At 42.4% G+C, this 26,781-nt stretch overlaps 1 protein-coding gene across 3 annotated transcripts; it reads left to right on the top strand.

Moving 5' to 3' along the window:
* Window positions 1-801: 801 nt before the first annotated feature.
* rnf111 (ring finger protein 111) lies at window positions 802-25,652 on the top strand. 3 transcript variants are annotated; one of them, XM_084040523.1, is made up of 15 exons: window positions 802-1,308; window positions 4,062-5,021; window positions 7,546-7,678; window positions 14,298-14,452; window positions 17,582-17,776; window positions 18,102-18,487; window positions 18,789-19,041; window positions 20,152-20,515; window positions 20,620-20,745; window positions 20,886-21,003; window positions 22,045-22,125; window positions 22,257-22,352; window positions 22,638-22,724; window positions 23,133-23,236; window positions 24,223-25,652. In XM_084040523.1, the coding sequence occupies exons 2-15, from the start codon at window positions 4,145-4,147 to the stop codon at window positions 24,338-24,340; spliced, it is 3,093 nt and encodes a 1,030-aa protein (XP_083896649.1). In that variant the 5' UTR covers window positions 802-1,308; window positions 4,062-4,144; the 3' UTR covers window positions 24,341-25,652. The 3 variants fall into 3 exon arrangements, with proteins under 3 accessions (XP_083896649.1, XP_083896648.1, XP_083896650.1); XM_084040522.1 differs by having other exon boundaries at window positions 802-1,323; window positions 4,078-5,021; XM_084040524.1 differs by lacking the exon at window positions 22,638-22,724 and having other exon boundaries at window positions 802-1,323; window positions 4,078-5,021.
* The last annotated feature ends 1,129 nt before the right edge of the window (window positions 25,653-26,781 follow it).

The following is a 26,781-nucleotide window of genomic DNA, read 5'->3' as shown; positions in this document are numbered from 1 at the left end:
CGGATGGGGTGTGTGTGTGTGTGTGTGTGTGTGTGTGTGTGTGTATATATATATATATATATATATATATATATATATATATATATATATATATATATATGAGTAACCTACTGATTATGCTTCTTGGTGTTAGTATTTGCTTCTGTTTTATACATTTTCTTCTACATCTATATATTTATACACCATCTCAGACTTAACTGTTCAGAGTGCACCTTGGCCCATTAAAAAAAGTATTTCTTTATCTCTAGCTGTCTCTTAATGTGCCATAGCACAATTTTGGGGTCGTATCTACATGTTTAAATACATGTATTCGTCGCTTTGAATAAAGACAACAGCTTAATAAATGTAATGATTAATTTGTCAGGTGTATTAAATTATAGATTATGTGATTTCTGCCTCTCACTTTTTATTTTTGTGAAATTACAAATTCCTGGTTTTCTTATGAGGTCTACTAAAGGGCTCCAGTTGCGTTTCAACCTACATCCGCTAGTGGGCGCGCCAGTATTTGTTATCGAGGGTTTGGGATTTAGGAAGGAGATACAAAACAATGATACATGCATTTATATGATCATCCGTTCACGGGCGTGCACGCGCCTACACTTACACGAAGCGTCTCGCGCTCTTTCGTCGACACGAAAAGGAACCAGGAGAGCGCGTCCTCTCGACGCAGCGTATTTTTTAACGCACACTTTCTATTGAAAAAGTAAAAAAGGGGATTAAACGTAGCTGTCGCAAAGTGTCGGAAAGTAGCCGACGGCTGGGCGCGATCTGGCGCCCCCGTGCGGCAGTGTGGGCAACGACCGTTGTATCCGGAGGAGCTGCTAGCAAACAGACGACCTGCTGGGTAAACAAGAGTGGATGCATCGAAAGGCAGGGATGGCAACTTCGTCGAGGGCTAATAGTGAGACATGTCCAATAGAGACGTAGTCGAGAGGTCGTACTGTCTGCTGAGGTTCGACAGGATTCCTTTGCGGGTCAAAATGGTTGACTATAATCGGGTATTCGCTGAGTGAAGTGGAACTAGCCGCTGCGTTAGCTTCGCTCGTAGCCATCCGGGGCCCATTGCCTTCGATTTTGCTTCTCGGCTCAGCTCGGGACTGTGTTGTCAGTTTCACAATCCCGGCCACTAACGTCCTCGGATCGCGATTTCTACGTAGGCCTACCCAGCTGCAGGAGGAGGAGGGGGGTTCGCGTTTGCCGTTAAATTAATGCTCCTTTTCAACGCGTGTCGTTATTTCCCCACAGGATTTAACCTCATGTGTAACGAAAAAGGACGGTGACACAGTTTGAAAAAGGACTTAAACCCAGGTACGTGTTGTCTTTGTTGTCTTCTGTCTGGAGTAACTATGTGTCAGGCTAGCTGGCTAGCTGTCTACTTCGTTTCCTCTCAGCACCTTACCGTAATAACCTCAACACAACTTCCTAACACTGAATACTCGTATTTTCGTGTTTCTCCATTATGACGAGTTTACACGGCCCCGAGTCCCCCCAGCAGCGTTTGGCGTTCGTACAGACGGACGGACAGACAGCAAGCTGGGCTTATTGTAATTGTTGAGCGCTGTAGAAACTATGCGTAGCCTCTGTTTCCAGACCCTGTCACGCTATATCCATCTGTGTAGCCGTGTTTGTGCTCACCTCGTCGGTGTGGTTGGGAACTCACACAGAAAGCACAGTGAGTATGGTTGGCAGCAGCTCAGCAGTGCTGTCTCAGCCGTACCATCTTGAAATGGTTTTCTGGTGCACCATACGTTTTCTGCTACAAGTAGCTGCGACTGGTTCTCTCGCTGGTATCTGCAGTATCTCCTACTTGTCCTTATTTTGGGGCCTCGTTATGATAAATTAGCATTATTCAGCCTTGGTGCATGGGGATTTTTCTCTCCCCACAGGGCTGTCCTCTGAGGCCCCTCAATTCATGCATGTCATTGCGCAGCTTTCTCTGTGGCATCTGAAGGACTCTCACTTATCACTCAGGTCTGTGTGTATATATATATATACATATGTATAACGTTGTGGTTTATTTCAAGCACCATCAACTCCAACAGCCCAGGTCAAGTGACAGCATGTTATTATGAAATGAATTGTGAGTGAATGACGAAACCTTGCTTAATACATTTTCACTCTACAACAGAAAATCTAAAGCATTGCAAAACACATGAATTCCATGAAGACCTGTACAATATAATGTGGTCCAATACAAATACCCTGCAGCAAATACTACCAGGAATGTTGTTGTGTTACTTTTTTCCACTGAGGCCGTGATAGAGATGGGAAGTGACCCCTGTAGAAGTTTCTCTAGCTGTGTCGTCTTTAAAAAGTCCATTTGAGAATTTGCTAGCAGTGGTCCCACAACGGGTTAACGTGTCTTAAAGGAAATAGTTGTACGCTTAGAATTACACCGGGATGGCGACATCCACATTTCGTAATGTTGTGAATAGTGTTGTCTCGACAAACTGTGTGGATGGGACAAATCATTTGGATTATTTTCTTGAGTCGTGCTGCACCACTTGTACTTTCAGATGGCCACATAGACTTGGTCAGTACAATATGTTCCTGAATCACTTGCTGAAATAGAAGATGATTTAGTTTTCTCTTTAGATCATATCAAGAAGTGTTGATATGGGTGCCATCAGTATAGTGTCCTGCTGTTTTCGTCATACTAACATGATCTGGTCAGAAACACAGTCACTGTGCATATGGAGCACCCTTGGTGAATAATGAAAGTGATACCTGCAAATAAACTGAAAATGTTGATCACTTCCATTGGGAGTGATCACATTTATTGTTCCTGCTTTGGAATTTGTTAGAATCATACTTGAACCACATGAACACTGTTTAAACTGGGATGTCCAAACTGCTCTGCTGTATCAGTATTCAATGTATTAATGAATAAGTAAGTAAAGCCTGAGCTATTACAGGATTGAACTGTGATGCAGGTAGCTTGCATGTAAAAACGAATTGAAAGACTCAAAACAAACAGCAATATCACGTCTTGATGATGATAACTATGATACCACCAGTTGAGGGATATTGGATGTGTGATATATTGCAAGAAACATGTGTAACTGAGGACAAGTACATAACCCTCGACTATGGAAGTTTTCTTAAAAGCAGTAATATCCAAAACTGTATAATATTCTTTTCATCAAAATTAGCTTTTATTTTTTGACCGCTGAGGGTGCAGAGATTTGTTTTTTTATTGCCAATTTGGAAACCCCTGTAATCATGTTAATTAACACCACTGTTGCCTGGCATATAGTATAGGAAGTAATTTTCCATCTGAAAATACACATCAAGTTTTTACAGAGACACAAACTTTTGGTTGTATTTACGCAGTAGTCTACATTTCAGCAGAGCTGGAATTTGGCGTTGCCCTGGGAGACCTTACACTGCTGTGAAAACTCTTGCACTGCAACATGTTTTAAGAATCTCTTTCTCTCGGGAGTTCTTTGTTGGCATTACGACATAACCACGAGAATCAGTTTTATGGTGAATATGCCCCTTTGAGATCACATCAGATTTTCATATCTGATTGATGCGTTGTTTGGAATCAACAATAGAGCAAACACACCAGCACTGAGCCATTGCTTCTGACTCAGCCTGTGGGTATTTATTTTTTCTTTAATCAGCAACCTTGGGTCACGCTGTCTTAATTTGTAATGACAAACAGAATGACTGTTATTGAATTATCATATTGCCCTGGTTTGAAGACCATGACTGAAGTATTGTCATGGGCATATTGTTTGTTTCTAGGTCTGTGTGCAGTTGGAATATAATATAATCAAACAGACATTTTAGTGATGAACCATCTTGATTTCCTCTGCTGTAAGTTGTTTTCTAAAGGGTCGACTGCATAAAGAGGCCTAAAATGATCATATAATCTGCATCACAGAAAACAATGAAATCATATCCATCACAAATGTAAAGATAGATGGCCCCTTTGGTTCTCTCTAATCCTCTATTATGTTTTTAATCCTGCCGCTGACATTATGATCTGTCCTTTGGCAACCGTGCAACACAGCGGCTTGTGCACCTGTAACTCCTTGCCTTTCTTCTTCTTTCAGGTTTTGTGCGATGCAGCGGATAGATGCCTAGGAACTGATGCAAGTGTACCTGCTGTTTGCCCTTTGAGGACAGACCTGCCACCATGAAGAGTGAGGTGCCATCTGAGGCCCCCAGCAGACAGGAGCATCTGAAGGAGCCACTGGTGAACCCAGAGCCCATGGAGGCTGCCAAGAGCTTCCCAAACAGCATGGAGGTGATTGGAAAGGCAGGCAGTGAGTTTGAAACCCTGTGTGAGTCCAGGCATCGGCCCCTGAGGGACACAGGAACACACAGAGACCCAGAACGGACCCTCCCTGGGCGCAGAAAAAGAAAAGGACAGCAGGCAGGGCCATCAGACTGCTCGCTGAAGGAGGGCAACATCAGTGAGAGTTCACTGGCCTCTCAGCGTCCCCGGGTAGAACTTTTACAGCACCCCAGCGAGGATGAGCATAATCACGAGTCCTCTTTTAGTGACTGTGCTTCCTCCCCTTCCTCTAGCCTGAGATTTGGGGACTCGGACACTCTCAGCTCAGAGGAGGAGGGGGAAGCTGGAGCAACAGGGGGCCAACACAAGGCTCCTGCCCTAACAACAGGAGGAGCTGCTGGAGTTGGCCTGCGCCCTGTTCTGGGTCGAACTCGGGGGAATCGCGCTCATAAGTGGGTGCGGTCTGAAGCTGAGCCTGTGCTGCTGAAGCGGCCGTGTTTGAGCAGCCGGCGACCCCTACATAGGAAACGCTTTGTGAAAACAGCTCCTGGAGGGGGTCAGCGGACTCAGAAGCAAAAGGAGCGACTACTACTGCAGAGGAAGAAACGTGAAGTGATTGCACGTAGGAAGTATGCTCTACTCCATAGCACCAGTAGTTCCAGCGAGGAGCTGAGCAGTGACTCTTCCTCCCCCTCTTCTACTGAAGCAGAAGATGAGCTGTATGTCGATGTCAGCAGCACCAGCAGCCAGCCCAACAGTGCTACTGTAGCCACAGGTAACCACCACTGGATTGCATCTTTGTGTTGAAAGCATGTTAAACCAACGGGGGAAGGTTATGTAGTATAATGCTGTGCAATCACACTGTCCACTATGAGAGGCCAGCCTATGCAGGATCAGTCAATATGTGTTTGTATTTTTAGGGCTACTAATGTTATTTACATATAAATGTCATTGACGGCTCATAAAAGTACGTTAGGTGTCTTATACAGTATATCAACAGGCAGAATGGTAACAGAGTTGTAACAGTATAATGGAAATTATGTCTCCAGGATCTTCAACATTGCAGGAAAATGACACTACTGCATGAATTAACATTTTAATCAAAGTACATTGATGCAACGTTATTTAATATGCACTGAAAAGCAGAACAGAAAAATAGAAACGGTTGGTACTGGAGAAGAGGTCAACATGTGTTGTGCAATTTACAGTCGGAGCTGGCCTTAGGTTTCTAATCACAAAAGGGCTGTTTGTGTGGTACATATTTGAGAGTTGAAATAACCTTAATATGTGTGTATTGTCAGAATTAAAAAACAAACATACAGACTACCTTTTCCCTTCACTGTACAGACATGAATTTGCTATAGCAGAAGGGGGATAATGGGACGCGACCTCACCTACTGTGGGTTTAGTGAAGCAGGATCAAGAGTCTACAGGTTTTCATTCTGTACCGGGTGATTGATTCTGGCTCTCAACCAGAGAGTGAGAAGTAAACCGAGGACTCACCTCACCTAGTATTAGGTTGTAGTGAAAACTTGGTCACAAATGTTTGCCTCCGTATGGCAGTTGCCTTACCTCGTTGTATTCCTTGTGCAGCCCATTTAGCGGTGGCAATATTCCTGCTGTCGTGGCCCTAGGGGAGAATGGAAAGTTAGTTGTTGTGCCTCTATGGTGGGAGGCAGGTGGGAGAAAACTTAGGCTCTGTTTAGTGACAGCCTTTGCATAGAAACGGCAGGTCTCGCAGGGAAAACAAGGCATTTGTTTACAGCGGAGGAAAGTGATGAAACCTGTCTTCTAAATGTCCAGCTGGAGCATGTGTGCAATGGTGCATTTTAATTTTACCGCACACGGCTGACAATTTGTTAAATGATTGGCACCACCAATACCAGTTACACACGATGATTGTACATGTCTTGTTACTACAAATGGATCTAGTCGTCACATGGGTGTCTGATGTTTTGACAGAATTTGTCATATAGTCATCTTAGGTATTGTCGGGGCAGGTTTCTTTTTAGCTAATCAAACACTGCACTCATTGGTTACAATGCTCTACAAGTTGTCAGTAAGGTGTTGTCTGTTTAACTACATGAAGGCTTCACCAAAGTGCCAGGCTGCTAGTCTTGCAGAGGGTGCTAAGCAGCAGTTCCCAGGAGACAACTGGAAAAGAAATCACACTGGGGAGTTATGGCAAGGCTTTTAGTGATGTGCACAAAATCACACTACACGCTTCGGCAGCATAGACTTTAGTTACTTTAATAAACGCAACCACTCACACGAGTAATGTAGCAGTAACCTTCAAGAATGGTATTTTAAAGCCTCTTAGCCAGCTTTCATAGCCCAGTGCATGGCTTTTCAGCTGCTGGTTGTACTTAGTGAAAGGTTTGGCTCCGTCACGGACGGTACTGGTAAGTCTGAACAGACACACATAAATGTCCTGTCCCCCGGTCTTGCTCAAGCAGTACCTGTGATGAACTAGACTCACGATGTGGGTGGCATTAATACACATGCAGGGTCTTTGGAGTAGAAATATTGACAGGGATCTTGAGTGCATGAGGTCGGTTTGAAGCATGAAAATATAGATGTAGACACCTATTTAACTGGAAAATATGAAGATTGCTTGAAAGAGAAGATGTGGTAATTACAGCGTAGCTCTGTGAAGCTGCAGCCCGTCAACATTTGTGTCACAATATGTTTTAAAGATACTGAGTGCTTGTTTTATGGAAATTGTAATAATTTCAAACTAAAATGTTAGTTTTTAATAATTGTCATTAAGAAAATGCCCTCAACTCTTGTCTCCGTCTCAGCTGAGGGATCTCTCATGGTATTTCATCCAGAAAGAGATCAAGTGAGATCTAGTATACAGGGAACCAATCACAGGGCAGATTTGGGAACAGTGATGGAAAAAAGCCAAACCTAGTGCAAACAGAGTTGAGCACTGATGACCTACATTTGTCCTGTTAAACTGATGATACTTCTGTTATGATGAAACTGGGGAAATACTATCAGACCACTTATACAACTTGGTTTTTAGACTAAGCTATTGAAATAGAACGAGAGTTGAAGTAAATATGCTGTATGAGAGTAGATGTAAGCATGCACAAACTAAGTGTTTTTTGTTGTATATTTGTTTGAAGTAAATGTGAAATATCCCTAATTACATGAAAATACAATGAAAAGTATGAAAGGTTTTTGTTTCAAATATGCATTTTCTGTAAATGTTATCGTAGTTGGGTACTTTCTTTACTCTTTTCAGATTGTATGGTGTATGTCTGTACTAAACTAAATGTTTGTGATGTGCTCAGGTGCCCTAGATGAGGATGTGGTGGTGATTGAGGCGACTCCAGCTCCAGCACCTACTGTCCCTGCAAGCGAGGAGATCAACGTTACCTCAACAGACAGTGAGGTAGAAATCGTCACAGTTGGAGATGGTTTCAGGTAGGCAACTTACCTTTTTCAGTAAGCATTGAAATAATGTCCTCGTAGTCATTGGATATCAGCTCAGCTGCCCCATACAACAGCGCTGTGATCTTCAGGTATTGTGGTTTTTGCTCCAGCCTTTTACAGCAAGTTTCCCTGCCTTGTCTGGTTAACCACTAGGCTGGATTTCAGCTTTGTGTAGTTTATAACCCAACACTGTATTTCCACCAGATCTGGCAACATGCTATGGGCCACTTAACTGGCTGCTTGTGGCCGCTTCCTACTGGTAACGTAGCTTATCGTGGAATGCATCTGATTGGTCCCTGGTTCTCTGCTCGTGGTTTTAAATAAACGTTCTGTTATTCAGTCTAAACAATCCACCAAAGAAGCAATGTCACTGCTGAACAGTACAGGTATGGGGCTCTGTATCCATGCTGATATTATGTAACATAGTAGTTAGATCACAAGTCCAGTATGATGGTTCGACAGCATATTAATCCTAGCAGTATACAGTATGTCAGTGGTTGTTTGTACATTGTGAATCATAAGTGTGGCTTTATTGGCCAAGCTAAGTATTTATGATAACAACTTTATAGTACTTTTGTGAAACGGCGTACAAAATGTTTTTTGACAGTATCATTACAAAGTGTACATGAAAGGATAAAAAAAACCTGTTCAGACCTGCAGATTCATCTTAGAGCAAAGCGTTTTAGAAATATTGTTTTCAGAAATGTTCAGACCATTTTTGTCTTGTGAGTAATCAGGTCTGTTGGAGTCTGTGACCAAGGACAAGCTTCGCAGTATATTTTGCATGATTGGTCAAGTGATGATGTTCCCCTTTCCACAAAGTACAAAGAACCCCCTTTGCTTGTGCTGCTAAGTTATACAGTCTTTTGTTTGTTTTTCAAGACAGCCATAAATTATAATGGTTTATTAGGTTTATTATCCTTCTAAAAGATTGTGCTCATGAACAAGCCACAAGCGGAAGCAGTGAATGTAGAAATATTCTGGCAAACCTCTGAGTTTGGAATAAACTGCACATTTGGATGGACAGTGAAGAAACGGATGATGCTGTAAGAGATGTGTAATGAAGTTTTCCCTCGCATATGAAACCTCTCAATTGGAATATATTTGAATTGGATTTACTTTTCCTTCCGTGAATTCAAGATGAAACTGCCTTTTAAGACTACAGTGTGAATCTTTCATACCAGAATTGTACTGTTGTGGTGGAGTAACTTGATTAGGTAATGAGGTATTCAGTCACTCAAAGTATTCTACAATCTTGAGGTGATATTTGGGCGAATGGTGGCGCCTGGTTAGAGACATAAAAACACCACAGCCATGTCGGTGGTTGGTAAGTTGTTCATAAACAACCAAGTCTCTTGCCATTCCTTCGGTTTGTCCAATGATCCGGCCGACATAAGGCCCTGAATCTCGCCGTCCCTCCAGTTAGATCTTTTCATCTTCATTCAGATGATCCCTCTTCTTTCCCCTTGGATGTTTGTACTCTTTCAATTTCATACCAGCCCAGTCATCAGCACGCCCACTCCTTCCCTGTGAATTCTCCAGACAATGACCGGCTCTATCCACAAATGGCCTCAATCGGACATTACACTGACTTTGTGCTCGGGAGCTGGCATCCATTTAATGTCTCGCACAACTGATTCGGACATGTGCGATCTCATATACAGCTCCGTTGGGTAGATATGTTCAGGGTTGCAGTGCATGTGTGAAAGGGGCTTATGGTTCTCAGGATGAAAGGGCTGATGGTGGGTGGGGTGCAGTGTACACCAGTGCTTTGCTCACGGATTCCATAGCTTACATTGCCCGGAGAAAGTAGGCTGCATGCCTTGTTGTTTATAGCAGTGAAACCACATCACTCTGAAGGGACCTGCTCAGCTCCATGTTATTTACTTCTTTCTTCAAACGCCACAAATAATGTCTTATGCTTCCCTGAAGTAAGGTTCATAATTAGCCAGTATCATAGGTGAGCAACTTAAGAGGTAGATGCAATGTTCATATTTAAACCATGTTACCATTTTCAGTTTGTAATTAACACTAACGCGGAAAGTGAAGAACAAGTGCCACAGGAAGTCAAAAATAAGTGTTTTCAAATCAGGTATACTTGTTTTTATTTTGAATACATTGTGAATGTGTGAAAATCAGTTTGTAGAGGCTTGAAACAAGCGTATGGTAGATAATCCCTTCAATAATCATCTGATGATGATAGTGTTGCATGCATCTATGAGACTTGTTCACTGGAAGATCAGTACAGAAACTATGTACATCAAATAGTACCAGGGAAATACTTTTTATGCCAGAACAGTACAGCCAAATATCCATATCACGGCGACCATATCATTGTATATAAACTGACCTAACTAGTATGTCCTTTTTAAGATTACTTGGTTCGTTAACAAGGCTTAAAGAAACATGCAGAGGATTAATAATTGGACAATTTAAGAATTGGAACATGGCACTCTGTTTCTCAGAGAACTGGTAAATGTTTAGTGTTGGAGCACCCCCATTTTCCTCACCTCAACCTTATTTCCCTTACTTCCTGTCTCAATACTCCCCTAACTCCTCATGTAGGCGGTCATGCAGCAGAATCCTCAAACTTCTGCCTCTGTGTTAACCTTTATCTGGATCTCTTTCCCTACTTCATATTAATGTATCGGTAATATTTGGAAATAGTAGGCAGGCCAGAAGTGATTGCTTCTAGCTTGGTATGCTCTTGCTCTTCTAATCTGACTGTCAAAGATGTCCTGGCTCCCCGGAGAATGCAGGGATGAGCTTCCGTGAAGGGGGGATGGGCAGCAGGGGAGCAGTGAGGGCGGGGAACCAAAGGCCAACAGAATGAGCAATGAAAGCTTTGTTGACACCGCCAGTGGTCTGATTTGTGAAGCTGTGTTTCTGTGCAGTTTAAGTCAATATAGTCCCACTACATGTGCACACATCCACAAAAACACATATAATGTACCATGGCCCTGGCTTTTTTTATTGGTAGTGTAATGCTTTGTTCATGATAACTCAATTAATTATTTATTGCTTTTTATTACTTGGTGGATTGAGTTCCCCTGATCCCGCTTATTTAATTTCTCTATGGGGAAATACCAATTTTCAATCTGATGTTTACCGACCTGTATGAGGGTTATAATGTTTAGAACTTTCTTCAGAGTTACTGCAGGACTGTTGTATTCGACTGCATTAGTATTAGCTAAGTGTCCCTAATAAACTGGCTCATGTTACTTAAATTGGGGCAAAAACAAAACCTATTTTTAAATCAAACCTGCTCTTCTCACATTGCTCGGTGATATGCTGTCAGTATGGATATATTTAATTTGAACTGCTGGCTGTTAATTATTTATTTGTGTCGCTCCACAGTTCAGTCACTTGTGAAGCGGTGCTTTAGGAGAACATTCCAGTGTTTTAACTGTGCACTATGGGGCGCGTTTGGCAGCGGGTTTACCCAGAGCACAGTGAGTTACAGTCAACAAGGATTATGGAGCTGATATGAATAAAGAAAGGCATGATCAACCCATGCTCTCATTCTGCATATCAGCTCAGGACATGCACAGTAGAAGGGTCATGAAACCTTTTGTATGTCTTTGTCTGTCTGTGACTACTGCAGATACAGATATAGAACCTATCCATGTATAAAATAATAATGTTTGAGATGGCTACAAACAAACGGGTATGTCATCCACCAACGTATCCCATCAGCCTTTAACACTAACTTATTCCACTCAAGCTGGAAATTACAAGTTAATTCTGCTTGTTCAACATTTAACACATTTTCTTTTTGATCTTTATCATATTTATGATCTTTGCCTTTATTTATATATTATTACGAAAGGTTCAGCCCTTCATGTTCTATTCATATATGCCTCTAAGTACATTTGTGACAGTTTTAAAATTGTTTGTCAATGTACAATTGATTGGGTTGGGCCAATGTGACGGGGTTCCAGTGCTGCTCTGTAATTATAATAGATTTTTCTACTTTGATGAAGCTTGATTCCTCATAGTTTCCCACCCTCACACAGTTGTATTCCTGCCTTGTATGATCTCATTCCTTTTCTCACCTCAACCATGAGTTTCCTGTGTATGACTGCAGTGCTCAGCCCTTCTCTGATCCCCGGGGGGGCGTCCCTAGGCTCACATCACCTTGTGAGCCCTTGCATTGCCAAGCCACCCATTCCCATAGTGTTCATGTTTACAATGTATTGTTTTTCTCTTGGCTTCAGCCCCCCCTCAGGAGACCATGGTGGTAAACAGATATTTACAAAATAATCCCAGGTCTACTTAATTAGGAGCCCCTCCCTCGTGGCTACTCCCGCTCCCTGGGATCAACCCAGAGCTGAGGAGCCTTGCCAATTATACACCACCACAACCACCATCTCTGCATGCAACCCTCACTGCTGTGTTTCTTGTGGGTAGTCACAAGAGTGTGTACATGCATGTCTGCGTACGGGCACAAGTTTGCTTTAGCTATTTGTGAAATATGAAAGTTAATAAGCTTACTTCTCTATTCCGCTTGCATTGTGCGGCAATGTCTCACAGGAAATTGAATTGGAGGCCGAGAGTATGATCTGATGGGAATCCCCCTTATCACAAACAGCAGTGAGAAAGGCATTTCCTGCATTTAAACACATCTGAGGAATTGGATCAAAGCCAAACTCTTTCGGCATAAAGGGGAACAGATCATTAAATTAACCAATCCTTAACATACATACTGTTTGTGCATGATTTACACTTCTTTAGGCAGTGTAGTCATTGAGTCTTTGAACTCACATTTTCATCACCAGCATCAATTCAAATAGAAAATCATAACAAAAAAACTCAAACATTTGTGAGTTTTGATAATAATATAGCCTCATAAAGGCAGGACCAAAATTGAAGAATTAATACATTTGTTTCTTTTATCTTTATTTTCATTTATTGTCATAGTTCCCATCCATCTAGTCCTCGTACACACTTCCTCCGGTTTACAATGACACAGTATGTGCTCATATCCGTTGGAGGAAGGGCAGAGAAACAAAGGCTAAGACATAGAGCGACACATCACAGTTTATGTACACAAAGAGCTGATTGAAGTTTCCTGAGCCATCTGTTTTTTTGCAAACACAAGCAAGACAAATTTATTGAATCAATTTCTTATATTTCTGTGCTTTTAGCAATAAGAATGGCTGAGCTCGTCTGTGGTTTGGTTTGACAAAGCAAAAGCTCTGTCGCTACAATGACGTTGGTTAGATGGGCAGTGCTCTGGGCACACAATATGCAGCCTTTCCCCCTTGCTCCTATGCATTTTTTAAATAAATGCTCTTTGGGAAGAGCAGTGAAACTCCCCGAGCCACAAAGCTCCATGGCATCCAGCTTTACGGCACTTGCATATAGTGTCTAGTTTCTTATCCCTCAGGCTCATCCTTCCTCCCTCCAATCACCTGACTTTACGGCACTGTGGGGAGGGGAAATGCGGCTACTCCCTGGGCTCTCACTCCCGTCTCAGAGAGCAAGGAGCAAGGGGTAGAGTGATGGGAGCCTTTGACAGAGAAAATTAAAAGCATGAAAAGAGGAAGGGCCGAAAGGCAGGACAAGAGAATTCTAGCGAGATATAGGGAAAGGAAGGATGTCTAGATGGAAGTGGTTGTAGAAGCAGAGCTCCATGGCGACTGTCCAGAGAGTTTCTTAATTCTTACAGTTAATCTAAACATTTGTAGTCACTGTGTATGTTTGCTTATGTCATGTTGAGTGTGTACTAAGTCTACAACCATGCTTTCCAGCAGCTTGCAAAGCCAGACTGAGTTGATACTCACAGAAAAATCAAACAAACCACAAACACTGTTTGTGTTTTTGGTTTGTTACATGATCAATGTTAATACATGAAGCGTTTCAGGTTGAGGTGTATGTCGTGTATACCTAAACCTACCATAAGTCTTTGCTAGAATTCTGAATTTTGAGTTACAATTACATTTCCTGTTTTTAATGCTCAAAAAGTCTTTAAATGGATTACTTGATGTGTGCCTGCTGTAATGCTACAAATACAGTTGTATACACTGAACAAGTGTATAAGTAATCACGTAAGTATTGATTACTGTGTTGGCTCCCACATTAAATAAACTGCACAAAACACTCTCTCAAACCTTCCATTACTGTGAACATTTATAACCTGTCACACATGGATGTAAGTAATCTCATGCCAGGGCTCGGACCCTGAAATTATACCAACGTACCCGCATAAATTCAACATGGTACATATAAGTAGTTAGTTAGTTGGTGCTTTTCCTGCTGTCAAGATGTCTGCCATGAAGAAAGTTGTTTGTTTAGTTCCTTCACAACACATTAATGCCACAGATGACCATACTGTCATAATCAAAAGTCCAAGCTGTTTATAGGGACTGCAGTACAAACTACTACACCAGGTAGTAAAACCAGAACTAAATGCTTTCGTCAGAATTGTCCACTGTAGCTTCTTTGCCCACCTTTGCACCAGCAGGCTTTTGTCAAAGCTTCCGCCGTCCTGGAAATGAGCTGGAGAGTCTGGCTCTGGTGAGGCAACTGCTTCACTGAGCCGTGAGAATGTTCCTGGTTCCTCTACTGCAGTTGGCTCTAACAGGTTTTTATGTCTGTATGTCTACAGGTCACGCTCAGTGGGAGGTCTTAGCAGGATTTGGACTAGTAGTTGCTCCCAGAATCGTCTCCAGGAGCCACGTGGACGTCACAGACTCTCCACCGTCATCCAACCACTGCGTCAGAATGCTGGAGAGGTGGTTGACCTCACCGTCGACGAAGATGGTAAGAATAAGCACAGAGAAAAGTCCTTGTCCTGTTTAAAGGATAACTACGTGTAGTTTCACCACAGGTCTCACTTTTCAACTCTTAAATGTTTCTGCTATGTCTTCTGCTAGATATGCAAATGTTCTATATGCTTTTTTTTTATTTCTCAAATGATCTGTGATATCCGCTTAAATTAAGGAAGTGCATCTCAACGACTTTAATTGCACAAAGGGTCTTCACATGTTTTACAAAAGGTTGTCACGGAGCTCTGTTGTGGTTACTTGACCCCGAATGTTTAAATACATTTTCAGGTCGCAGAGCTTCATGTTAAACCACACACCAAGTATTTCTCTGTAACTCTTGTACGTATAACTCATAATAGCATCCATTTTGAACATTGTATGCATGCAAAACATTTTCACACTATTCCTGTTCAGTGTGGTTTCATTCATGTGCTGCTGCTGTGACACGAGATTCCCCCTGCAGGTAAAGGATCTAAAGATCCTCATATCTTGGTACCTGCAATGTGCATCAGTTAACCACTCAATGATAAGAATTAAGAGTTTGTTGTTCCACATTACCCCCCATTTTACCCTATTATCTATAAGAGGGCTGCTTCCTCTGCATAGGAGTGTGACTCTTTATCAGCCCTCACCCACAGTGGAAAGTAAAATGTTACAGCACTGTGTATTGGAGTATTTGCATTTCTTAGGAGTAAGAGGGTAAATTAATTAATTGTGAATATGAAAAGCGGATGTAGTGCACACACTGGAATGCTAATCAGGCCTCCTCTTCTTCTCGGCTGCTAAGCCTCTGCAGACAAGCGCACACATGCTACGGTTAGGGATGTAACGGTTACCGGTGTAACGGTAAACCACGCTAGAAATATTGACGATAACAATTACCGTTTTCATTTTAAATACAATTATTATCTCGGAGGATTAGCGCGGTGTGGAAACCGTGTGTATAATCTTTCCCAGCTTCATCCAAGTCACCTGAAGTTACCGCGCAGGCGCAGTGTGTAGCCTGCGCGTGTATCAACAACAACAACTACGATCTACAACAACTTTCTATTAGAATTATGGCGGAAGTTGGAGACGACAGCGCTCTGGAATCATGCAAGGCAAGTTAACGTTAACGTTTTAGCTGAAATGCATGGTGTGTTGACTTGGAGAACGCGATGATCCGTCAGTCTAACGTGTTAACTTGTCAATAGTTCTAATGTAAACAGAAGGCTGAATGCAGCGCCTTCCGCCGGCGACAAGGCATCTAGCAGCTAATATTCTAAGCTAAACGTCCATCCATCCATCCATCCATCCATTTTCTTCCGCTTATCCGGTACCGGGTCGCGGGGGCAGCTGCCTGAGCAGGGACGCCCAGACTTCCCTCTCCCCGGACACTTCCCCTAGCTCCTCCGGGAGGACCCCAAGGCGTTCCCAGGCCAGCCGGGTGACATAGTCACTCCAGCGTGTCCTGGGTCTTCCTCGGGGTCTCCTCCCGGTGGGGCATGCCTGGAACACCTCCCGAGGGAGGCGTCCAGGGGGCATCCGATACAGATGCCCGAGCCACCTCAACTGGCTCCTCTCGATGTGGAGGAGCAGCGGCTCTATTCCGAGCTCCCCCCGTGTGACGGAGCTCCTCACCCTATCTCTAAGGCAGCGCCCCGCCACCCTGCGGAGGAAGCTCATTTCGGCCGCTTGTATCCGGGATCTTATTCTTTCGGTCATGACCCAAAGTTCATGACCATAGGTGAGGGTAGGAACGTAGATTGACCGGTAAACCGAGAGCTTCGCCTTTCGGCTTAGCTCTCTCTTTACCACGACGGACCGATACAGCGACCGCATTACTGCAGCCGCTGCACCGATCCGCCTGTCAATCTCGCGTTCCATCCTTCCCTCACTCGTGAACAAGACCCCAAGATACTTAAACTCCTCCACTTGAGGCAGGAACTCCCCCCCGACCTGGAGGGAGCATGCTTTTAATCAGCAATTTCATAAACGTTTGCTGAAATGAATGACATGGTAGCAGAATCATTCTACCTAAAATCCACATGTTCGTTCAGGGTGGAGTGTGGCGCTCATCGGGACACGTTAGCTGCTAGCCTGGGAGCTAGACGGACCACTAGCAAACTGGATAACTAGAGAAGTTGGATAACTTTGATTTACCAAGTCACGTGATGACGGTCTGAACCACGTGTCTTTGAAAACACGAAACATGATGAGTTAGTAAGATTATGAATTTCTAGCGAATCATTTTCTTTTGATTTAGCAACAAAAACAGCTGTAGGCAAACTCGTATGTGCATTGATATGAATTGTAGCCTAATAATAATAATAATGACATGGCTGTCCTTTTTTTTCCAGAGAGGATATGCAGTGGGGCAACGAAGTACTGCTACTGGTTCATCAGTGACACTTGAGCAAGCATTCAAAAAACAGTCTGCTTATGCGCCTCATTATATATGATTGTAGAAGTTATTTTTGTAATTTGTTTATAGTGGCTATTTATTTTAAATGCATAATGCATCTTTGTATTATTTTTGTTTACAGTTCTACATTTTAATTCTGATGATGAAGAAAACAAGTATATAATAACTGGAGTTTCTTTGATTTGTTGACATATTTGTCTTTATGTCTTAGCATGAATGTTTGGATCTGTACACCGTAAACACCTGCACTACTGGAAATGTTCCTGACAAATAAGCTTCCTTTCATGTTAAGAGTTGCACTTTTGATAAGGTTTTGCCTATATTTTTGAAATATAATAAACTGTGTTACACTTTCTGAAACTATTTCAGTTTGTGTAGGCCTATCAGTGCTTTCTGAACATTTTGAACACTGCGATAATAACCGAAAACCGGGATAATTTTGGTCACAATTACCGTGAGGTTAAATGTTCATACCGTTACATCCCTAGCTACAGTCAAAGCTAGGGTTAAAAAAACTAAGTTACATTACAGCAGGGTGGGTTTGGAAACAAAACACAGTCGGATACAAACCCCTCTCTCCCAAAAGCTGATGTTTTTCTTAAGTGGTTGTGTGTGGTTTTTATTTCTCTCTCTTTAAATGTAATGCAATGTAGCACTCTGTAGCACAATAATGCACATCGAGCTAGGCTGAATTCTTATGGGACTTCTTTTTCTCCACAGATCTCTCAGTTGTGCCAACAACCTCTGGCAGCGTTCACCCTCAAACAATCAGGTCATCCTCTTCCTCATCTTCCCATCATGCTTCTACCTCAGAGCTCAACGATGCCCCAGGCCCTTCCACTAGCTGCCCAGGCTCAATACCTGAAAGTATGCACACACAGAGGCCAAGTGGCTCCACTCGCACCGCCACAGAGGGTAAGACAGGACAGGGCATGTTGACACCAGCTGCTGGAGACTATTTTATTTCGATGCTTGGTTTTTTTTTTTTTTATAATTTCGACTAATTTCAACTTGGGTCTGAAATGACTTCACCAGCTGATAAAACCTAAATATTTGTATTGAGTTCTGACAGGATATTACTCAAATGTTTATACATATAATATTCAATTTAGTGCTTGGTCTATATTGTCACATGTCCCAATAGGACACCTTTAGTTTTTGCCCTTTAAAATGCTAACCTGCTGTCTCCTAAAAGTTTTCCAATCATATATATATTTATATATTTATTAATTCTCATCAGATGACGGCAGACCAGGTTTGCCAGGTACAGCAGGAGAAAACGCAGGCACGGCTTTGCCCAGACTCCCATCCTGCTGTCTGCAGCATTCTCCGTGTGGAGGACCCTCCCCCGGTCACCTGTCCCTGAGTCACACCCATTCAAGTTGCTTGCAGGCGTCGTCCTCTCAGCAGACCAGTGGCTCTCAGCACGGCCACGGTCACAGCCACAGCAGCGCTCACCACTTCATCCACCATGTCCATCACCCAGCTCCACAGCCCCCGGGCACCCTGCCCTTCCAGGAGCCGAGCTGCCCCATGGAGCGGCCCACTGCTCTGCCCGCATCCTGTGCTGGAGTCAGCAGCAGCAGCAACAGTAGTGGCGGCAACACAGCCCACTACCATGACCAGGTATGTCCATGCTGCATTCAGGTGGTAGTAGTAGTAGTAGTAGTAGTAGTAGTAGTAGTAGTAGTAGTAGTAGTAGTAGTAGAAGTAGAAGTAGTAGTAGTAGTAGTAGTAGTAGTAGTAGTGGCAAAAGTAAAGTGGGACAGCTCAGATCAGATTGTGTGTTGTACCGGGCAGCCTGTGTGCCTGTGTGATAATGTGTGTGTAATATGAGCTTGAAGGCCTTTTCTGAGACGGGGAATATCCCTATATTTGAGAAGTCCGTCCCTCTTCTTTACATAACATCTCTGCCTTCCTTCTACAGCAAACTCTGCCAGTGGACCTGAGCAACAGCAGTGTTCGGAGCGGAGGAAACAACGGGGCTAGTTTCCATGGCAGCACCTCGGCCTTTGACCCGTGCTGCCCAGGCTCCACCTCACGGCCTCCTGCTTTCGTTTCCCAGGCCACCCCTGGGCCCAGCCAACCAGCTGTGATGGACTCGTTCGGCTCCTCCATGGTGGCTCAGCCCCAGCCACAAACACAACCCCAGCCCTGCAGACATTACATGCACCCCTCCTGTGAGTATATTGCTTTCATGCGGTAAAGAAAACCAGACAATCATCACTGGTTCTATTTGATAAAGTTGTATTTTTGAATGTGCCTGTGTTTATAAAGAGTGTCTGGCTCAATATGACCATCTCTGCCTATGAAAGGACATTGAAGTGATTGCTTTACAAAACATTTGATTGGCTCTTTTGCAATAAGGTCTCCATCTACGTAGACACTTAACTAGGGGCGGAGTCATGAAATAAATAAGATATATACACACATTTCTACCTTTTTGGTTTCCTCAAAGGACAACAGAGTTAAAGTGATTCACAGAGCAAATATGCCGTCACAGACATAAAATACTATTTCATGTCAGTCGGTCTTTGAAGTGTCAGGTACTGCACTTAGAAAATGCATTCGTTTGCAGTGCCAGTGCAATAGTACTTGCAATTATTGGCAGACAGCTGCATTTCTAAAACCCAATGCTAATAGTAATTAACAGAGCCTGGTGGTTAATGTGCCAAGTGCTGTGGGAACTGTACCAGGCAGAAGTAGTTAATTGCTCATTCTACGCAGAATGGCTCAGTATGGAGCGTGAATCAGTGTGACAGGACTCTCTGGTGGGATGTAGTTGGAGAGTTAGTTGCTGCTGGTGCTCACCTCCCTCCTCCCTGCCTCTCCTCCTCATTGTACTGTTGCTTGGACAAGAAGCAAGGAAGTCTGCACCAAGAGAAGCCAAAACAAAAGCATAAATGAATATTTATTAAATGGATGACTCACGGTAGTGAACCTCGGTCTTTGCCAGAGAACAGAGAAGGTTTGTGTCAACAGCAACTGCATTAAATGTGACAAAGGCATCATCTTTAACACAATGAGCCAGGTGTTTGTCTGCTGGCATAAAGTATGAATGACAACTATGGTTCTATATTAATGATCCCAAATCCCACAGATTGAATGAAGATGTGCACCTTCAGTAACAATTAATGGATCTGAGACGACAGAGCGGCTAGAAAAGTTGAAAAGTATTGACAGAGACGCGTTGTTGAGTTTGGTCTTTCAATGGGATTTGTTAGCAATATATAGCATCTTATCTATTCATGTTTAAGTTTATTTTTGCTTTTCTCTCTCCTCAACCACAGATGGCTCTCTTGCACGCTCACTGCATCATCAACCCTCCTCCGCCTGTCCTCATTCCCACGGGAACCCCCAACTTACACCTCAGCCCCCTCCACAAGGTGATTACGTCATTCCCCACACGGTCACCTTTCATCCACCGCTGCCATCCCACCCTTCAGGCCACGCCGTGCCCCCTGCACCTCCCCCTCCTCTGTCTACCCACCACCTCTCTAGTTCAAGTGCCCCACTGGCCCAGCACCTGCCTACAGACCACCAGACCCTGCCGCACCATATGCCGGCGCTGGGGGCCTCGGTGCAGAGGCTCCATCAACACGAGATGCTGCAGAGGATGGAGGTCCAGAGGCGCAGGATGATGCAGCACCCCACGTGAGTACTGCTATCATCCAGCTGGGGTTTCCTCATCCTGAGTACTCTTATTCGTGTAAAAGACAAAACTCCGGGCGTGAACCTGTATTTTCCTTTCCCCGCAGGCGAGCACACGAGCGTCCGCCTCCACACCCCCACAGAATGCACCCCAACTATGGCCATGGACACCACATCCATGTGCCTCAAACTATGTCTTCCCACCCTCGCCAGCCTGAGCAGAGAACAGCATGGTCAGTATCGGGCAATGAGGCTTTGGCAGCTAGTTTTAGTTGAATGTCAACTCATGAAATACACATTTTGACTCTCTGGTTCCTTGTTGGTCAGAGAGAGTTTTGATGCGATGATGACCCATCACTTGTTTTGCCAACAGGGAGCTTGGCATCGAGGCTGGAGTGACTGTGGCACCATACCCTTCAGGGCACCTGCACTCCCACCTGCCCCACTACCACCCTCCCCCCAGACTGCACCACTTCCCCATCCCCTTCATGGTGAGAGAAGCCCTCAGCACACATGCATACATTAGCATAAATGAGAAAGAATCACTTTTGAACGAAGTCTGGCTTAGATTAATGGTGTTGGCCCCTTATTTATAACATCAGTTATTTCAAGGATGGTTTGGTTAACCACATGAATAATGCATTAGCAATTAATAGTAGCTCATCAGGCATTTCAAGTGCACACTCGACAAATCCACAAGCCTGGAGACAGGTCCTCTGTGAGAGTAGTAGACAGTTTCCTGATGTTATTGCCTTTTTATTTGGTCACCCTCAAATATCCCAACGTAGGTTGTCTTCCATCATCAGTTCTCCTCTGTAGCGTCGCTGAAAGTGCAAATAGAGTCCTTCACAGCCTGCATGCTCAGAATGGTGGGGCGTAGAAGTAGAACCAAAGGATATGCAAGTGAATAATGATGCTACCATCACTGTATCTGACCTGCTCAGCACCAAACAGCAGACGGACAGTTAGCTACCTGCTGGTGATCATAGTGGAGCCTTTAGCAGCTAAAGAGCCAGACATTTCCATCAGAAGAGTTCAAAGGAGAGTAAATGAATCGGTTGGCCTGAATCAAGACTCCAAATGAATGCTAATTCTGCTCTGTAACTGCTGGATGTTGAAATAAGAAAGTGTTTTCTAACCCAGGCTGGGTGACACTTCACTATCATTCATCTTTCAGTGGAATCATATTGTGATCAAAACAAGATGTCGTTAAACACAACGATGACGTCTACATTGATTACAACAAGCACGTTCTGACTCATCTTCAAATCTGATTATTTTGCATGAATGTTTTTAATGTTATTCTCTGTACAAATACAGTAAAACAGCTCCAAGTTAAAAGACATGCATTATATTGAACACTTACCAGAAGTTTAAGATTGAATAAAATAAGGTGTAATTGTGAAATGAAAGATGTAGAGTTTAGGAGCCCCGAGAGGAATAAATTCATGCTGAGACGTGCTGAGATTATTCTGAGACAATGTTTACCCAAAGGTAGATAAAATGTGAATGTTTTCTTCCGACCCTCCCAGCACACTGGCATATCTGAAGTGACCTACCCGCACATCCGGTACATCTCATCTAGAATGACTGGCTTCGGAAGAACCTATGAGGTGAGTCTTTGACTCATTTTCCATCATGTTCATAATAAGGATGCATTATAACAGCTGTAGTAGTAAACAAAATACACACATTTTAGAGCCAAAACGTAGTTTGATAGGTTTGATTCTCTGCATCCATTCAGGACCTGCTGCATTTAGAGGAAAGGTTGGGGACTGTGAACCGAGGAGCCTCTCAGGGAACCATAGAGAGGTGCACTTACCCACACAAGTACAAGAAGGTGAGGACGTGTTTGAGTGTGTGTAGCTATGAACATATATAATATATACATACTGTTTGTTGTGATTTTACAGATACTGTATATAGTTGTGCTCTCTGTTACAGTTTAATCTGGGACAGAGTGCACAGTGGTCTTTTGTGCTCCTTGCAAACGTCTGATGTTTCAGCAAAAATCCTTTAGTGTGTTTTAGATTGCAGTTGTGAAGACGTTGTTAAGGAAAAGTTTCCTTCGAGGTTTCCAAATGTATCTAAACAAGCAATCTAACCACCCTGCCACCCAATACAGAAGGTGTTGGAGAGAGACATTGACCAAGAGTTAACCCCTGAAGCTTGGGCATCTATTGGGAAAAATATGCACGCAACCCCAGAATCGGTGAGAAATAATGAACAAATCAATTTGGAAACATGTCTCTGCTCAGATGTACAGGAGATGTTAGCGTTAGTCTTGGGGGCCAGGGAATTCGGCTCTAGAGTAACTTTGATTTGGATCATTTTGATTTGTTTAGCATGTAGACGACAGAAAGTGTTTGAGTTTTCAGGACAAAATGACCATTCTCTCTGTCCCCAAAGGAGTTTGTTTTTCTGGAAATGTTGCTAGTTAGTTACCTCTTTATAAGTCAAATGTGTTTTCTATAGTAATACATACGTAATGTTATCAGTGTTTAAAGATGAGCAGTTTAATAGTGTAAACAAAGAGTGCATTCATAGGATTGTTAAGGCAGTATACGAATCGCTGCTTCATATCAAAAGTCATGTTTCCAAATGTTTCTCACAAAAACAGAGAAAGCTGCAAATTAAGCAAGACGAAGACGAAGGGGCCGACGAAGACACGGAAGAAAAGTGCACCATCTGTCTGTCGATACTGGAGGAGGGGGAGGACGTCAGGTAAAGAGCTGCCCTCCCTCCTGGGGGTTGCCTGTTGTTGCTCCCTGTGTCTAATTGTGCTTTTAGGGGCGTGGCATGGCAGGTGTGGTTGTTGGTTATTCTTTTAAACCCAAAGGTGTAGTAATCAACAAAAAAGCCCAGAGTGCCTGAACATTACCGGCCTCTTGGAACTTCCTTTTGGCACTCAGCTTTTTTAAGGGGATTTCCTGCCCTCTGTTGGTAGAAAACCAATCTTTATATTTTAAATGTGTTGGTTTGGTCATATATCCTTCATCGGGAAGAAAAATAGAATTAGATCTTCATACCTCCAGCTTCAAGTATTAATATTTTCCAAATTGCTAAACTTAGTTTATTATATCTACTTACTAAAAGTACAGAGACTGAATGAAGAGCAGAGGGCAGTAGTCTGGAGAATAAACATGCTTATATAAGTTTTATACGACAAAATCAGATATTTATTTATATTTTACATTGGAGTAAACGTGAATCCCACAAAAAGACCAGAATCATTCGTTTTACCAGACGCTGTCTTTGTTCCTAATAACAAATAATCTTTTTTAAAAATGGTCAAAAAGAGCAAACACTGAATTAATCGGGGACTATTTTCAGCCGTTGATGTGGGGCTTTATTGACTTTCACAACAGCAGGACGGCGTATTTAAGATGAATCAAAATCTTACATTTTATCCAGAAAAATAAAAAATCACAGCATTGTTGTTCTTAAGGTATGTTTGCTGAACAGCTACTACTTTACTCAGACTAGGATCTAACGCCTGTTCTATTTTTAGCTCTTACTTTATCAGCTGATGTGTTGTGGTTTCTTTCTTTTCATAAATGTACTTATTGTAAGTCGATTTGGACAAAAGCTAAATGACCTAAATGTAATCAAAATAAACTACATTACCCATGGTCATAGAGGAACATATGGGAGCTTCCTTGTCAGTTTAAATCCATTAATTGTGTCTTTTGCCTCCGTTTCTCCCCCAGACGCCTACCATGTATGCACCTCTTCCATCAGCTGTGTGTGGACCAGTGGCTCCTCACCAATAAGAAGTGCCCCATCTGCAGAGTGGACATTGAGGCGCAGCTGTCTGCCGAGAGTTGATGCTGTTTTTCTAACCCCCTTTTGTTGAAAATGTTATTTTGAGATCACATTAATTTTCTCTTCAGTACTGCAGTCAACCAAAGATGGCATGAATTACCTGCGCAGCTCTCCTACGAGAAAATAAACACCTGACAAAAAAGCATTGAGCCTAGAGTGCCAGCTATCACATATTACTACAACAGCTAGAATTCTCCATTAAGGGTTTAAGATTTTATTGTATTTATAAAGCTTTTATGTAGCTTTTGATTGTTTCCTCAAGTGTCATTTTTTTGTTTTGTTTCTCTGCATGTTTCCTTGCAATGCATTTCTTTGCACATATAACGTGGGCTTCACACGGCCCGCCGACAGGTGAGGACAGCTGCTCTAGTAAAGATGCATTTCTGTAAACCTAATGCCTTGCTTTACTAGAATGACACCCTCCGGTTAAAACAAAAACATTGCAGGATTCATTTTTACCAATCATTGTATTGATTAGTTTATGTTTAGAAGATGTGGATTGTTAGTGAAAGATGTTTTTTAAGTAAATCAAAACATTCCTAACTAGGGAAATATGTTAACAGATCAGCTGCTGTATTAGTGCACACCCAGTATTTCTAGAGTGGAAATAAACTCCAATGTTCACCTCACATCCCAGAATATGCACATGCTTTGCTATTACTACACCTCCCTCCACTCCAGCACCTTCATGGCATTTTCACTGTCATCTGATGTATTTTTCCAGAGCGAGAAAAAGAATGTCATCCCTCTCTTGACTTGTCTTTCTAAACCGAAGCGATTGTTGGGACCACGGTTAACCTTTCCTTCATTTTGTTGGGGGTTCCTTCCTGCAGAAAGGCTTCAGGTCGACGTGATACCGGCGTCCACGTTGACTCGGAGGGCCCGTGTGTTTGTGCGTGTTCAGGAGGGAAGTGCACAGTTGAATTTGGGATAAATATTTACCGTTTGTTCTCACACTTCAAACCATTTTATCCACCCTCCCTTTTGTCTCTCTGTAGTTGAGCAGCAGCATCCATTTTGGCTGCTGCGGAAAGAAAAACACTAATACTGTTGACTTCCTCACTCGCATAGACTTGCACAAGAGAGAAAAGGGCAGGAGACTAGTAGTGAATATGACACTGAGGCCATGTGTTTCCACTCTGAATATTAAAAAAAGAAAATGGAAAAAAAAAAAGATATTTTGAATAGAGTGTTGAAATGCAGTACTTTAAAAGCAGGTATCCATGCATTCATTGACTTAAAGGCACCAGGATCATATTCTGTGGGATTTATATTAGTTAAAAAAATAATATTAATAAACTTGGATAACTCTTAATTGAGTCTTTTCCTTGGTGTCCTGTTGAACATCAGATGTTGGAGTGAATGTGGTGCTCTTTATGAAACTACTCTTTTATCAAATGTTGTGGGACTGTTGTATGAATTTTGTCTTAAGAAGGTTTTAAATTAAATTTAAATATCCTTGATCTTGTTCAAATAAATGCTGTAAATGATCAGATGCTGCTTATATTGAAAAAAAACTAGGTGAAAAAATATATAATTTAACACTAATATCTAATCAGCCAATTACATGGCAGCAACTAGAGATCTATTTATAGATGCGTGTGTGTGTGTGTATGCGCGTATACATATATATATATATATATATATATATATATATGTATGTATTTATATGTATATATATATATGTGTGTGTGTATATATATATATATATATATATATATATATATATATATATATATATGTGTGTGTGTATATATATATATATATATATATATATATATAAATAGAGAGATATAAACCGACATCAACACACACACCCTTATATTATTAAATTGCCAATTCTTAGAGAAAAACGGTATTAAGTATAAAATGTATTTTAGTTGGGATGTGTTTGGTGGAACATCTTGGGGTCACGTCCCGCAGGTTGGAACCACCGATGTCACCCTCGACTCCCAAATGTAATCTTAGAATTTAGCCTGAAGTTCTAATGAAAGCACAAGCGACCGCCACAAGGTGGAGATAAACTTCCTGTAGAGCACAAAGATACTCTGACAAGACCAGGAGATGAACGTCTTAAATGTTTGAGGTGCAACAACAGAGAAAACAGTAAATACAGTCCGATGCGCTGCCCTCACTGTGTTCTGTCAAAGTAACATGTAAAAAAAATAAATACACTCATTATTTAGTGATATGATAGAAACTGTTCTATAGATTGTAATTTTTGTTCCTCAATTTGACAATTTTAGTCCAAAGGAATACCAAAATGCATAAATCCTAAAAATACAATCAGTAATTTCAGTTATTTTGTCACCAGAACTTTATTCCTGACAGGAAAAAGTAGATAAATAGGTTTTCAACCAATCAGGGTTGGTAAACGGTGCCACTGCTTCAAAATGAACAATTCACCAAAATCTCTTTATCTGAGCATTAAACACATGGAACTG

Source organism: Eutrigla gurnardus (assembly GCF_963514095.1).
Source record: "Eutrigla gurnardus genome assembly, chromosome: 1".
In the NCBI taxonomy this organism is placed as follows: Eukaryota; Metazoa; Chordata; class Actinopteri; order Perciformes; family Triglidae; genus Eutrigla; species Eutrigla gurnardus.
Note: the sequence above shows the minus strand (reverse complement) of the source record. Positions and strands in the feature narration are given on the sequence as shown.